Source organism: Mustelus asterias, unplaced genomic scaffold (genome assembly GCF_964213995.1).
Source record: "Mustelus asterias unplaced genomic scaffold, sMusAst1.hap1.1 HAP1_SCAFFOLD_1737, whole genome shotgun sequence".
NCBI lineage: Eukaryota > Metazoa > Chordata > Chondrichthyes > Carcharhiniformes > Triakidae > Mustelus > Mustelus asterias.
The window spans coordinates 20,370-34,863 of NW_027591682.1; the positions used below are offsets into that span (position 1 = coordinate 20,370).

The 14,494-nt window shown below is 54.0% G+C and overlaps 1 protein-coding gene across 1 annotated transcript in view; it reads left to right on the forward strand.

Annotated features, from left to right (window-relative positions):
- Positions 1-213: 213 nt before the first annotated feature.
- Positions 214-14,494, forward strand: part of LOC144488648 (C-myc promoter-binding protein-like) — a gene marked incomplete at its 3' end in the record, with an annotated part of 57,034 nt that continues 42,753 nt past the window's right edge. The window contains exon 1 of the mRNA XM_078206716.1: positions 214-335. Coding sequence (XP_078062842.1) covers positions 320-335 — 16 coding nt within the window. The remainder of the gene's footprint in view (positions 336-14,494) is intronic.

Genomic DNA, 14,494 nt, shown 5'->3' on the forward strand with positions numbered 1-14,494 from the left:
TAGCAGACAGCGGATGGATGGCTTAAACAGTGAGGTAAGCCCAGACCATTCAGTGCGTGTCGATGCGTGCCCACAGCTGAGAGAGAGAGAGAGGAACCAGCCTCACCCAATGACGGGAGGGCCAGACTGAAGTGGGGAGGGGGGGGAGTTGCGCAATTTCCTGCGATACTCACTTTGGGTTCAACCTTGAACTCTGAAGACAGAGATTTGTCAAACAGACTGAAGTTACAAAAGCGTTTTGCTAGATTTGCAGCGAAGGGTGTGGACAGTGTCGCTGCGGTCAGAACGGAAGAAGCTCTTTAGTACCTGAACTGCTGAAATGGTGTCTGGAGAGGGTGAGTATCGGGGACTCACTGGGGTACAGGGCCCCTCCTCTCCTGAAGGTGCTGACTCTCACTGGGGTACAGGGTCCCCCCTCCTCTCCTGAAGGTGCTGACTCTCACTGGGGTACAGGGTCCCCCTCCTCTCCTGAAGGTGCTGACTCTCACTGGGGTACAGGGTCTCCCTCCTCTCCTGAAGGTGCTGACTCTCACTGGGGTACAGGGTCCCCCCTCCTCTCCTGAAGGTGCTGACTCTCACTGGGGTACGGGGTCTCCCTCCTCTCCTGAAGGTGCTGACTCTCATTGGGGTACAGGGTCTCCCTCCTCTCCTGAAGGTGCTGACTCTCACTGGGTCACTGGGGTACAGGGTTCCCCCTCCTCTCCTGAAGGTGCTGACTCTCACTGGGGTACAGCCCTGGGAGTGTTTGCCACCCTCGCAGAAACTGAATGTATTGGCCAGTCAGACATTTGAATCTGGCCAGTGTTTATTGGGATAAAACCAGTTCTCTCTCCTGTGTCCTGAGCTGGGTACGTGTTTCTGGTTGGATAGATTGAATCTCTCCACATAGTTGCTGGAGTGGGAAATGCTGAGCTCTGAGGAAGGGTCACCCAGACTCGAAATGCTGGCTCTATTCTCTCTCCACAGATGCTGTAAGACCGGCTGAGATTTTCCAGCGTTTTCTGTTTTAGTTTTGGATTCGAGCATCCGCAGTTTTTGCTTAGAACTCGTGACTGAAATGACACTGGGTTAAATGCGCTGCACTTTGCTAGTGCGTGTTCCCTTCCCTGTGGGAGAGGGAGGGAGGGAGAGAGAGAGATCACCCTCTACTGAATGGACAGCCTGTATCTGCCTACAAAGATATAAAGGAGACAGTTCTGTGCCCATGATTCAAAGTACCAGGCACCACGAAACCCTGGCATTCAGCACTGGCAACGCACATCATTCTCACTGGCAGCGAGCTTCACAATTCGGACTTCCCACTCCCCCTCCTCTCCTGAAGGTGCTGACTCTCACTGGGGTACAGGGTCTCTCTCCCCCCCCCCCCCTCTCCTGAAGGTGCTGACTCTCACTGGGGTACAGGGTCTCTCCCCCCCCCTCTCCTGAAGGTGCTGACTCTCACTGGGGTACAGGGTCTCTCCCCCCCCCCCCTTCTCCTGAAGGTGCTGACTCTCACTGGGGTACAGGGTCCCCCTCCTCTCCTGAAGGTGCTGACTCTCACTTGGGTACAGGGTCCCCCTCCTCTCCTGAAGGTGCTGACTCTCACTGGGGTACAGGGTTCCCCCTCCTCTCCTGAAGGTGCTGACTCTCACTGGGGTACAGGGTTCCCCCTCCTCTCCTGAAGGTGCTGACTCTCACTGGGGTACAGGGTCTCCCCCCCCCCCCTCTCCTGAAGGTGCTGACTCTCACTGGGGTACAGGGTCCCCCCTCCTCTCCTGAAGGTGCTGACTCTCACTGGGGTACAGGGTCTCCCTCCTCTCCTGAAGGTGCTGACTCTCACTGGGGTACAGGACAGGGTGGGGAATGAGAGGAAAGAGGAAGGGTGAAGTCAGAGAGAAGCAGCAACAAAGATGGACAGAAAGGAGGAAGCGAGAGTGAGATTGGGGGAAGATAGCCAGCAGTACAGAGCGAGTGCTTCTGCTGTTGGCACTGATCCAGGGAGCTGCCTTTATTAGTGTTCTTCACCCCTCTAATCTCGGCCGTGGGATAAATGCAGCCACCCTGAGTTGCTGCCTGCTTATTCCGGTAAGGATTGGGCTTTGTGTGGAGGCTAGGAGGAGATGACGGCAGTCCTGTGCAGCCTGCTTGTTTTGTGGCTTGCTCCCTACCCTGCAGAGCTGTGCTCCCGAGAGAGCCTCTGTTTTTGCACAGTCCCCAAGGTAAACCTGTTAGAGCAGGCCTTTGAATCAGACAGGCAAGCGGCTTTCCAGCTGTACGGTGCTGGCCGCTGACTGCAGTCCGATCTGACACGCTGAGTGCAACTCCCACACTTTGTCACCCTCCCTTCCCCTCACCCGGGCACTGACGTGGAGGCACACCTGGATAAAAAGCCACAAATACTGGAAATACAAATCCTGGCAGAACAAAGAGAGAGAATCAGACTTAATGTTCCAATACCATTTACCGAAGCAGGCTGAATACTGATAGATTGTACATGTTCGGGTACAGCCCTGGTGGGGACGGGTCTGTCACTGTATAACACTGGGGTACAGTATTGGTGGCGACGGGTCTGTCACTGTATAACACTGGGGTACAGTACTGGTGGGGATGGGTCTGTCGCTGTATAACACGGGTACAGTACTGGTGGGGACGGGTCTGTCACTCTATAACACTGGGGTACAGTACTGGTGGGGATGGGTCTGTCACTGTATAACACTGGGGTACAGTACTGGTGGGGACGGGTCTGTCACTCTATAACACTGGGGTACAGTACTGGTGGGGATGGGTTTGTCACTGTATAACACTGGGGTACAGTACTGGTGGGGACGGGTCTGTCACTATAACACTGGGGTACAGTACTGGTGGGGATGGGTTTGTCACTGTATAACACTGGGGTACAGTACTGGTGGGGACGGGTCTGGCACTGTATAACACTGGGGTACAGTACTGGTGGGGACGGGTCTGTCACTGTATAACACTGGGGTACAGTACTGGTGGGGACGGGTCTGTCACTGTATAACACCGGGGTACAGTACTGGTGGGGACGGGTCTGTCACTGTATAACACTGGGGAACAGTACTGGTGGGGACGGGTCTGTCACTGTATAACACTAAGGCACGGTACTGGGGGGGACGGATCTGTCGCTGTATAACACTGGGGTACAGTACTGGTGGGGATGGGTCTGTCCCTGTATAACACTGGGGTACAGTACTGGTGGGAAAGGGTTTGTCGCTGTATAACACTGGGGTACAGTACAGGTGGGGCTGGTCTGTCTCTGTTTAACACTGGGGTACAGGACTGGTGGGGACGCGTCTGTCACTGTATAACACTGGGGTACAGTACTGGTGGGGACGTGTCTGTCGCTGGATAACACCGGGGTACAGTACTGGTGGGGACGGGTCTGTCGCTGGATAACACTGGGGTGCAGTACTAGTGGGGGCGGGTCTGACACTGTAGAATACTGGGGACAGTACTGGTGGGGATGGGGCTGTCACTGTATAACACTGGGGTACAGTACTGGTGGGGACGGGTCTGTCACTGTATAACACTGGGGTACAATACTGGTAGGGATGGGTCTGTCGCTGTATAACACTGGGGTACAGTACTGGTGGGGATGGGTCTATCACTGCATAACACTGGGGTACAGAACTGGTGGGGACGGGTCTGTCGCTGTGTAACACTGGGGTACAGTACTGGTGGGGATGGGTCTGTCACTATAACACTGGGGTACAGTACTGGTGGGGATGGGTCTGTCACTGTATAACACTGGGGTACAGTACTGGTGGGGATGGGTCTGTCGCTGTATAACACTGGGGTACAGTACTGGTGGGGACGGGTCTGTCGCTGTCTAATACTGGGGTACAGTACTGGTGGGGATGGGTCTGTCACTATAACACGGGTACAGTACTGGTGGGTACGGGTCTGTCACTGTATAACACTGGGGTACAGTATTGGTGGGGATAGGCCTGTCACTGTATAACACGGGTACAGTACTGGTGGGGATGGGTCTGTCACTGTATAACACTGGGGTACAGTACTGGTGGGGATGAGTCTGTCGCTGTGTAACACTGGGGTACAGTACTGGTGGGGACGGGTCTGTCGCTGTATAACACTGGGGTACAGTACTGGTGGGGACGGGTCTGTCACTGTATAACACTGGGGTACAGTACTGGTGGGGATGGGTCTGTCACTCTAACACTGGGGTACAGTACTGGTGGGGACTGGTTTTTCACTGTATAACACTGGGGTACAGTACTGGTGGGGACGGGTCTGTCACTGTATAACACTGGGGTACAGTACTGGTGGGGATGGGTCTGTCACTCTAACACTGGGGTACAGTACTGGTGGGGACTGGTTTTTCACTGTATAACACTGGGGTACAGTACTGGTGGGGACGGGTCTGTCACTGTATAACACTGGGGTACAGTACTGGTGGGGACTGGTCTGTCACTGTATAACACTGGGGTACAGTACTGGTGGGGACGGGTCTGTCACTGTATAACACTGGGGTACAGTACTGGTGGGGACGGGTCTGTCGCTGTCTAATACTGGGGTACAGTACTGGTGGGGATGGGTCTGTCACTATAACACGGGTACAGTACTGGTGGGTACGGGTCTGTCACTGTATAACACTGGGGTACAGTATTGGTGGGGATAGGCCTGTCACTGTATAACACGGGTACAGTACTGGTGGGGATGGGTCTGTCACTGTATAACACTGGGGTACAGTACTGGTGGGGATGAGTCTGTCGCTGTGTAACACTGGGGTACAGTACTGGTGGGGACGGGTCTGTCGCTGTATAACACTGGGGTACAGTACTGGTGGGGACGGGTCTGTCACTGTATAACACTGGGGTACAGTACTGGTGGGGATGGGTCTGTCACTCTAACACTGGGGTACAGTACTGGTGGGGACTGGTTTTTCACTGTATAACACTGGGGTACAGTACTGGTGGGGACGGGTCTGTCACTGTATAACACTGGGGTACAGTACTGGTGGGGACTGGTCTGTCACTGTATAACACTGGGGTACAGTACTGGTGGGGACGGGTCTGTCACTGTATAACACTGGGGTACAGTACTGGTGGGGATGGGTCTGTCACTGTATAACACTGGGGTACAGTACTGGTGGGGATGGGTCTGTCACTGTATAACACTGGGGTACAGTACTGGTGGGGATGGGTCTGTCACTGTATAACACTGGGGTACTGCACTGTTTGGGACGGGTCTGTCACTGTATAACACTGGGGTACAGTACTGGTGGGGATGGGTCTGTCACTGTATAACACTGGGGACAATACTGGTGGCGCTGGGTCCGTCACTGGATAACACCGGGGTACAGTACTGGTGGGGATGGGTCTGTCACTGTATAACACTGGGGACAATACTGGTGGCGCTGGGTCCGTCACTGGATAACACCGGGGTACAGTACTGGTGGGGACTGGTCTGTCACTGTATAACACTGGGGTACAGTACTGGTGGGGACTGGTTTGTCACTGTATAACACTGGGGTACAGTACTGGTGGGGGTGGGTCTGTCACGATAACACTGGGGTACAGTATTGGTGGGGACTGGTCTGTCACTGTTTAACACTGGGGTACAGTACTGGTGGGGACTGGCCTTTCACTGTGTAACACTGGGGTGCAGTACTGGTGGGGACGGGTCTGTCACTGTATCACACTGGGATACAGTACTGGTGGGGACAGGTCTGTCACTATCGGACTGGGGTACAGTACTAGTGGGGATGGGTCTGTCACTGAATAACACTGGGGTACAGTACTGGTGGGGATGGGTCTGTCGCTGTATAACATTGGGGTACAGTACTGGTGGGGATGGGTCTGTCACTGTATAACACTGGGGCACAGTACTGGTGGGGGCTGGTCTGTCACGATAACACTGGGGTACAGTATTGGTGGGGACTGGTCTGTCACTGTTTAACACTGGGGTACAGTACTGGTGGGGACTGGCCTTTCACTGTGTAACACTGGGGTGCAGTACTGGTGGGGACGGGTCTGTCACTGTATCACACTGGGATACAGTACTGGTGGGGACAGGTCTGTCACTATCGGACTGGGGTACAGTACTAGTGGGGATGGGTCTGTCACTGTATAACACTGGGGTACAGTACTGGTGGGGACGGGTCTGTCGCTGTCTAATACTGGGGTACAGTACTGGTGGGGATGGGTCTGTCACTATAACACGGGTACAGTACTGGTGGGTACGGGTCTGTCACTGTATAACACTGGGGTACAGTATTGGTGGGGATAGGCCTGTCACTGTATAACACGGGTACAGTACTGGTGGGGATGGGTCTGTCACTGTATAACACTGGGGTACAGTACTGGTGGGGATGAGTCTGTCGCTGTGTAACACTGGGGTACATTACTGGTGGGGACGGGTCTGTCGCTGTATAACACTGGGGTACAGTACTGGTGGGGACGGGTCTGTCACTGTATAACACTGGGGTACAGTACTGGTGGGGATGGGTCTGTCACTCTAACACGGGTACAGTACTGGTGGGGACTGGTTTTTCACTGTATAACACTGGGGTACAGTACTGGTGGGGACGGGTCTGTCACTGTATAACACTGGGGTACAGTACTGGTGGGGACTGGTCTGTCACTGTATAACACTGGGGTACAGTACTGGTGGGGACGGGTCTGTCACTGTATAACACTGGGGTACAGTACTGGTGGGGATGGGTCTGTCACTGTATAACACTGGGGTACAGTACTGGTGGGGATGGGTCTGTCACTGTATAACACTGGGGTACAGTACTGGTGGGGATGGGTCTGTCACTGTATAACACTGGGGTACTGCACTGTTTGGGACGGGTCTGTCACTGTATAACACTGGGGTACAGTACTGGTGGGGATGGGTCTGTCACTGTATAACACTGGGGACAATACTGGTGGCGCTGGGTCCGTCACTGGATAACACCGGGGTACAGTACTGGTGGGGATGGGTCTGTCACTGTATAACACTGGGGACAATACTGGTGGCGCTGGGTCCGTCACTGGATAACACCGGGGTACAGTACTGGTGGGGACTGGTCTGTCACTGTATAACACTGGGGTACAGTACTGGTGGGGACTGGTTTGTCACTGTATAACACTGGGGTACAGTACTGGTGGGGGTGGGTCTGTCACGATAACACTGGGGTACAGTATTGGTGGGGACTGGTCTGTCACTGTTTAACACTGGGGTACAGTACTGGTGGGGACTGGCCTTTCACTGTGTAACACTGGGGTGCAGTACTGGTGGGGACGGGTCTGTCACTGTATCACACTGGGATACAGTACTGGTGGGGACAGGTCTGTCACTATCGGACTGGGGTACAGTACTAGTGGGGATGGGTCTGTCACTGAATAACACTGGGGTACAGTACTGGTGGGGATGGGTCTGTCGCTGTATAACATTGGGGTACAGTACTGGTGGGGATGGGTCTGTCACTGTATAACACTGGGGCACAGTACTGGTGGGGGCTGGTCTGTCACTCTATAACACTGGGGTTTAGTACTGGTAGGGACTGGTCTGTCGCTGTATAACACTGGGGTACAGTACTGGTGGGGATGGGTCTGTCACTGTTTAACACTGGGTTCAGTACTGGTGGGGACGGGTCTGTCACTATAGCACTGGGGTACAGTACTGGTGGGGATGGGTCTGTCACTATAACACTGGGGTACAGTACTGGTGGGGAAGGATCTGTCGCTGTTTAACACTGGGGTACAGTACTGGTGGGGATGGATCTGTCGCTGTGTAACACTGGGGTACAGTACTGGTGGGGATGGGTCTGTCGGTGTATAACACAGGGGTACAGTTCTGGTGGGGACGGGTCTGTCACTGTATAACACTGTGGTACAGTACTGGTGGGGACGGGTCTGTCACTATAGCACTGGGGTACAGTACTGGTGGGGATGGGTCTGTCACTATAACACTGGGGTACAGTACTGGTGGGGATGGGTCTGTCACTGTATAACACTGGGGACAATACTGGTGGCGCTGGGTCTGTCACTGTATAACACCGGGGTGCAGTACTGGTGGGGACTGGTCTGTCACTGTATAACACTGGGATACAGTACTGGTGGAGATGGGTCTTTCACTGTATAACACTGGGGTACAGTACTGGTGGGGACGGGTCTGTCGCTGGATAACACCAGGGTACAGTACTGATGGGGACGGGTCTATCACTGTGTAACACTGGGGTACAGTACTGGTGGGGACGCGTCTGTCGCTGTATAACACTGGGGTACAGTACTGGTGGGGACGGGTCTGTCACTGTATCACACTGGGATACAGTACTGGTGGGGACGGGTCTGTCCCTGTATAACACTGGGGTGCAGTAGTGTCCGGGATGGGTCTATCACTGTGTAACACTGGGGTACAGTACTGGTGGGGACGCGTCTGTCGCTGTATAACACTGGGGTACAGTACAGGTAGGGATGGGTCTGTCGCTGTATAACACTGGGGTACAGTACTGGTGGGGATGGGTCTATCACTGCATAACACTGGGGTACAGTACTGGTGGGGACGGGTCTGTCGCTGTGTAACACTGGGGTACAGTACTGGTGGGGATGGGTCTGTCACTATAACACGGGTACAGTACTGGTGGGTACGGGTCTGTCACTGTATAACACCGGGGTACAGTATTGGTGGGGATAGGCCTGTCACTGTATAACACGGGTACAGTACTGGTGGGGATGGGTCTGTCGCTGTGTAACACTGGGGTGCAGTACTGGTGGGGACGGGTCTGTCACTGTATAACACTGGGGTACAGTACTGGTGGGGATGGGTCTGTCACTATAACACTGGGGTACAGTACTGGTGGGGACTGGTCTGTCACTGTATAACACTGGGGTACAGTACTGGTGGGGACGGGTCTGTCACTGTATAACACTGAGGTACAGTACTGGTGGGGATGGGTCTGTCACTATAACACTGGGGTACAGTACTGGTGGGGACTGGTCTGTCACTGTATAACACTGGGGTACAGTACTGGTGGAGATGGGTCTTTCACTGTATAACACTGGGGTACAGTACTGGTGGGGACGGGTCTGTCGCTGGATAACACCAGGGTACAGTACTGATGGGGACGGGTCTATCACTGTGTAACACTGGGGTACAGTACTGGTGGGGACGCGTCTGTCGCTGTATAACACTGGGGTACAGTACTGGTGGGGACGGGTCTGTCACTGTATCACACTGGGATACAGTACTGGTGGGGACGGGTCTGTCCCTGTATAACACTGGGGTGCAGTAGTGTCCGGGATGGGTCTATCACTGTGTAACACTGGGGTACAGTACTGGTGGGGACGCGTCTGTCGCTGTATAACACTGGGGTACAGTACAGGTAGGGATGGGTCTGTCGCTGTATAACACTGGGGTACAGTACTGGTGGGGATGGGTCTATCACTGCATAACACTGGGGTACAGTACTGGTGGGGACGGGTCTGTCGCTGTGTAACACTGGGGTACAGTACTGGTGGGGATGGGTCTGTCACTATAACACGGGTACAGTACTGGTGGGTACGGGTCTGTCACTGTATAACACCGGGGTACAGTATTGGTGGGGATAGGCCTGTCACTGTATAACACGGGTACAGTACTGGTGGGGATGGGTCTGTCGCTGTGTAACACTGGGGTACAGTACTGGTGGGGACGGGTCTGTCACTGTATAACACTGGGGTACAGTACTGGTGGGGATGGGTCTGTCACTATAACACTGGGGTACAGTACTGGTGGGGACTGGTCTGTCACTGTATAACACTGGGGTACAGTACTGGTGGGGACGGGTCTGTCACTGTATAACACTGAGGTACAGTACTGGTGGGGATGGGTCTGTCACTATAACACTGGGGTACAGTACTGGTGGGGACTGGTCTGTCACTGTATAACACTGGGGTACAGTACTGGTGGGGACGGGTCTGTCACTGTATAACACTGGGGTACAGTACTGGTGGGGACGGGTCTGTCCCTGTATAACACTGGGGTACAGTACTGGTGGGGATGGGTCTGTCACTATAACACTGGGGTACAGTACTGGTGGGGATGGGTCTGTCCCTGTAGAACACTGGGGTACAGTACTGGTGGGGACGGGTCTGTCCCTGTATAACACTGGGGTACAGTACTGGTGGGGATGGGTCTGTCCCTGTATAACACTGGGGTACTGCACTGTTTGGGACGGGTCTGTCACTGACAGTGGGGTACAGTACTAGTGGAGATGGGTCTGTCACTGTGTAACACTGGGGTACAGTACTGGTGGGGATGGGTCTGTCACTGTATAACACTCGGGTACAGTAGTGTTGGGGACGGGACTTTCGCTGTGTCACACTGGGGTACAGTAGTGGTGTGGAAGGGTCTGTCACTGTATAACACTGGGGTATAATACTGGCGGGGATGAGTCTGTCACTGTATAACACTCGGGTACAGTAGTGTTGGGGACGGGACTTTCGCTGTGTCACACTGGGGTACAGTAGTGGTGTGGAAGGGTCTGTCACTGTATAACACTGGGGTACAGTACTGGTGGGGACAGGTCTGTCACTGTATAACACTGGGGTACAGTACTGGTGGGGACAGGTCTGCGACTGTATAACACTGGGGTACAGTAGTGTTGGGGACGGGACTTTCGCTGTGTCACACTGGGGTACAGTAGTGGTGTGGAAGGGTCTGTCACTGTATAACACTGGGGTACAGTACTGGTGGGGACGGGTCTGTCACTGTATAACACTGAGGTACAGTACTGGTGGGGATGGGTCTGTCACTATAACACTGGGGTACAGTACTGGTGGGGACTGGTCTGTCACTGTATAACACTGGGGTACAGTACTGGTGGGGACGGGTCTGTCACTGTATAACACTGGGGTACAGTACTGGTGGGGACGGGTCTGTCCCTGTATAACACTGGGGTACAGTACTGGTGGGGATGGGTCTGTCACGATAACACTGGGGTACAGTACTGGTGGGGATGGGTCTGTCCCTGTAGAACACTGGGGTACAGTACTGGTGGGGACGGGTCTGTCCCTGTATAACACTGGGGTACAGTACTGGTGGGGATGGGTCTGTCCCTGTATAACACTGGGGTACTGCACTGTTTGGGACGGGTCTGTCACTGACAGTGGGGTACAGTACTAGTGGAGATGGGTCTGTCACTGTGTAACACTGGGGTACAGTACTGGTGGGGATGGGTCTGTCACTGTATAACACTCGGGTACAGTAGTGTTGGGGACGGGACTTTCGCTGTGTCACACTGGGGTACAGTAGTGGTGTGGAAGGGTCTGTCACTGTATAACACTGGGGTATAATACTGGCGGGGATGAGTCTGTCACTGTATAACACTCGGGTACAGTAGTGTTGGGGACGGGACTTTCGCTGTGTCACACTGGGGTACAGTAGTGGTGTGGAAGGGTCTGTCACTGTATAACACTGGGGTACAGTACTGGTGGGGACAGGTCTGTCACTGTATAACACTGGGGTACAGTACTGGTGGGGACAGGTCTGCGACTGTATAACACTGGGGTACAGTACTGGTCGGGACGCGTCTGTCACTGTATTACACTGGGACACAGCACTGGTGGGGATTGGTCTGTCGCTGTATAACACTGGGGTACAGTATTGGTGGGCACGGGTCTGTCACTGTATAACACTGGGGTACAGTACAGGTGGGGATGGGTCTGTCACTGTAGAACACTGGGATACAGTACTGGTGGGGACGGGTCTGTCGCTGGATAACACTGGGGTGCAGTACTGATGGGGACGGGTCTGTCACTGTAGCACTAGGGTACAGTAGTGTCCGGGACGGGTCTATCATTGTGTAACACTGGGGTACAGTACTGGTCGGGACGCGTCTGTCACTGTATAACACTGGGGTACAGTACTGGTGGGGACTGATTTGTCACTGTGTAACACTGGGGTACAGTACTGGTCGGGACGCGTCTGTCACTGTATAACACTGGGGTACAGTACTGGTGGGGACGGGTCTGTCACTGTATAACACTGGGGTACAGTACTGGTGGGGATGGGTCTATCACTGCATAACACTGGGGTACAGTACTGGTGGGGATGGGTCTGTCACTGTATAACACTGGGGACAATACTGGTGGCGCTGGGTCTGTCACTGTATAACACCGGGGTACAGTACTGGTGGGGACGGGTCTGTCGCTGTGTAACACTGGGGTACAGTACTGGTGGGGATGGGTCTGTCACTATAACACTGGGGTACAGTACTGGTGGGGACGGGTCTGTCACTGTGTAACACTGGGGTACAGTACTGGTGGGGATGGGTCTGTCACTGTATAACACTCGGGTACAGTAGTGTTGGGGACGGGACTTTCGCTGTGTCACACTGGGGTACAGTAGTGGTGTGGAAGGGTCTGTCACTGTATAACACTGGGGTATAATACTGGCGGGGATGAGTCTGTCACTGTATAACACTCGGGTACAGTAGTGTTGGGGACGGGACTTTCGCTGTGTCACACTGGGGTACAGTAGTGGTGTGGAAGGGTCTGTCACTGTATAACACTGGGGTACAGTACTGGTGGGGACAGGTCTGTCACTGTATAACACTGGGGTACAGTACTGGTGGGGACAGGTCTGTGACTGTATAACACTGGGGTACAGTACTGGTCGGGACGCGTCTGTCACTGTATTACACTGGGATACAGCACTGGTGGGGATTGGTCTGTCGCTGTATAACACTGGGGTACAGTATTGTTGGGCACGGGTCTGTCACTGTATAACACTGGGGTACAGTACAGGTGGGGATGGGTCTGTCACTGTAGAACACTGGGATACAGTACTGGTGGGGACGGGTCTGTCGCTGGATAACACTGGGGTGCAGTACTGATGGGGACGGGTCTATCATTGTGTAGCACTAGGGTACAGTACTGGTCGGGACGCGTCTGTCACTGTATAACACTGGGGTACAGTACTGGTGGGGACTGATTTGTCACTGTGTAACACTGGGGTACAGTACTGGTCGGGACGCGTCTGTCACTGTATAACACTGGGGTACAGTACTGGTGGGGACGGGTCTGTCACTGTATAACACTGGGGTACAGTACTGGTGGGGATGGGTCTATCACTGCATAACACTGGGGTACAGTACTGGTGGGGATGGGTCTGTCACTGTATAACACTGGGGACAATACTGGTGGCGCTGGGTCTGTCACTGTATAACACCGGGGTACAGTACTGGTGGGGACGGGTCTGTCGCTGTGTAACACTGGGGTACAGTACTGGTGGGGATGGGTCTGTCACTATAACACTGGGGTACAGTACTGGTGGGGACGGGTCTGTCGCTGTCTAACACTGGGGTACAGTACTGGTGGGGATGGGTCTGTCACTATAACACGGGTACAGTACTGGTGGGTACGGGTCTGCCACTGTATAACACTGGGGTACAGTATTGGTGGGGACAGGTCTGTGACTGTATAACACTGGGGTACAGTACTGGTGGGGATGGGTCTGTCGCTGTGTAACACTGGGGTACAGTACTGGTGGGGACTGGTCTGTCACTGTATAACACTGGGGTACAGTACTGGTGGGGACGGGTCTGTCACTGTATATCACTGGGGTACAGTACTGGTGGGGACTGGTCTGTCACTGTATAACACTGGGGTACAGTACTGGTGGGGACGGGTCTGTCACTGTATAACACTAAGGCACGGTACTGGGGGGGACGGATCTGTCGCTGTATAACACTGGGGTACAGTTCTGGTGGGGACGGGTCTGTCCATGTATAACACTGGGGTACAGTACTGGTGGGGATGGGTCTGTCACTGTATAACACTGGGGTACAGTACTGGTGGGGATGGGTCTGTCCCTGTATAACACTGGGGTACTGCACTGTTTGGGACGGGTCTGTCACTGTATAACACTGGGGTATAATACTGGCGGGGATGAGTCTGTCACTGTATAACACTGGGGTACAGTACTGGTGGAGATGGGTCTGTCACTGTATAACACTGGGGTATAATACTGGCGGGGATGAGTCTGTCACTGTATAACACTCGGGTACAGTAGTGTTGGGGACGGGACTTTCGCTGTGTTACACTGGGGTACAGTAGTGGTGTGAAAGGGTCTGTCACTGTATAACACTGGGGTACAGTACTGGTGGGGACAGGTCTGTCACTGTATAACACTGGGGTACCGTACTAGTGGGGACGGGTCTGTCACTGTATCACACTGGGATACAGTACTGGTGGGGACGGGTCTGTCACTGTATAACACTGGGGTACAGTAGTGTCCGGGATGGGTCTATCACTGTGTAACACTGGGGTACAGTACTGGTGGGGACGCGTCTGTCGCTGTATAACACTGGGGTACAGTACTGGTGGGGACTGGTCTCTCGCTGTATAACATTGGGGTACAGTACTGGTGGGGATGGGTCTGTCACTGTATAACACCGGGGTACAGTACTGGTGGGGATGGGTCTGTCACTATAACACTGGGGTACAGTACTGGTGGGGACTGGTCTGTCACTGTATAACACTGGGGTACAGTACTGGTGGGGACGGGT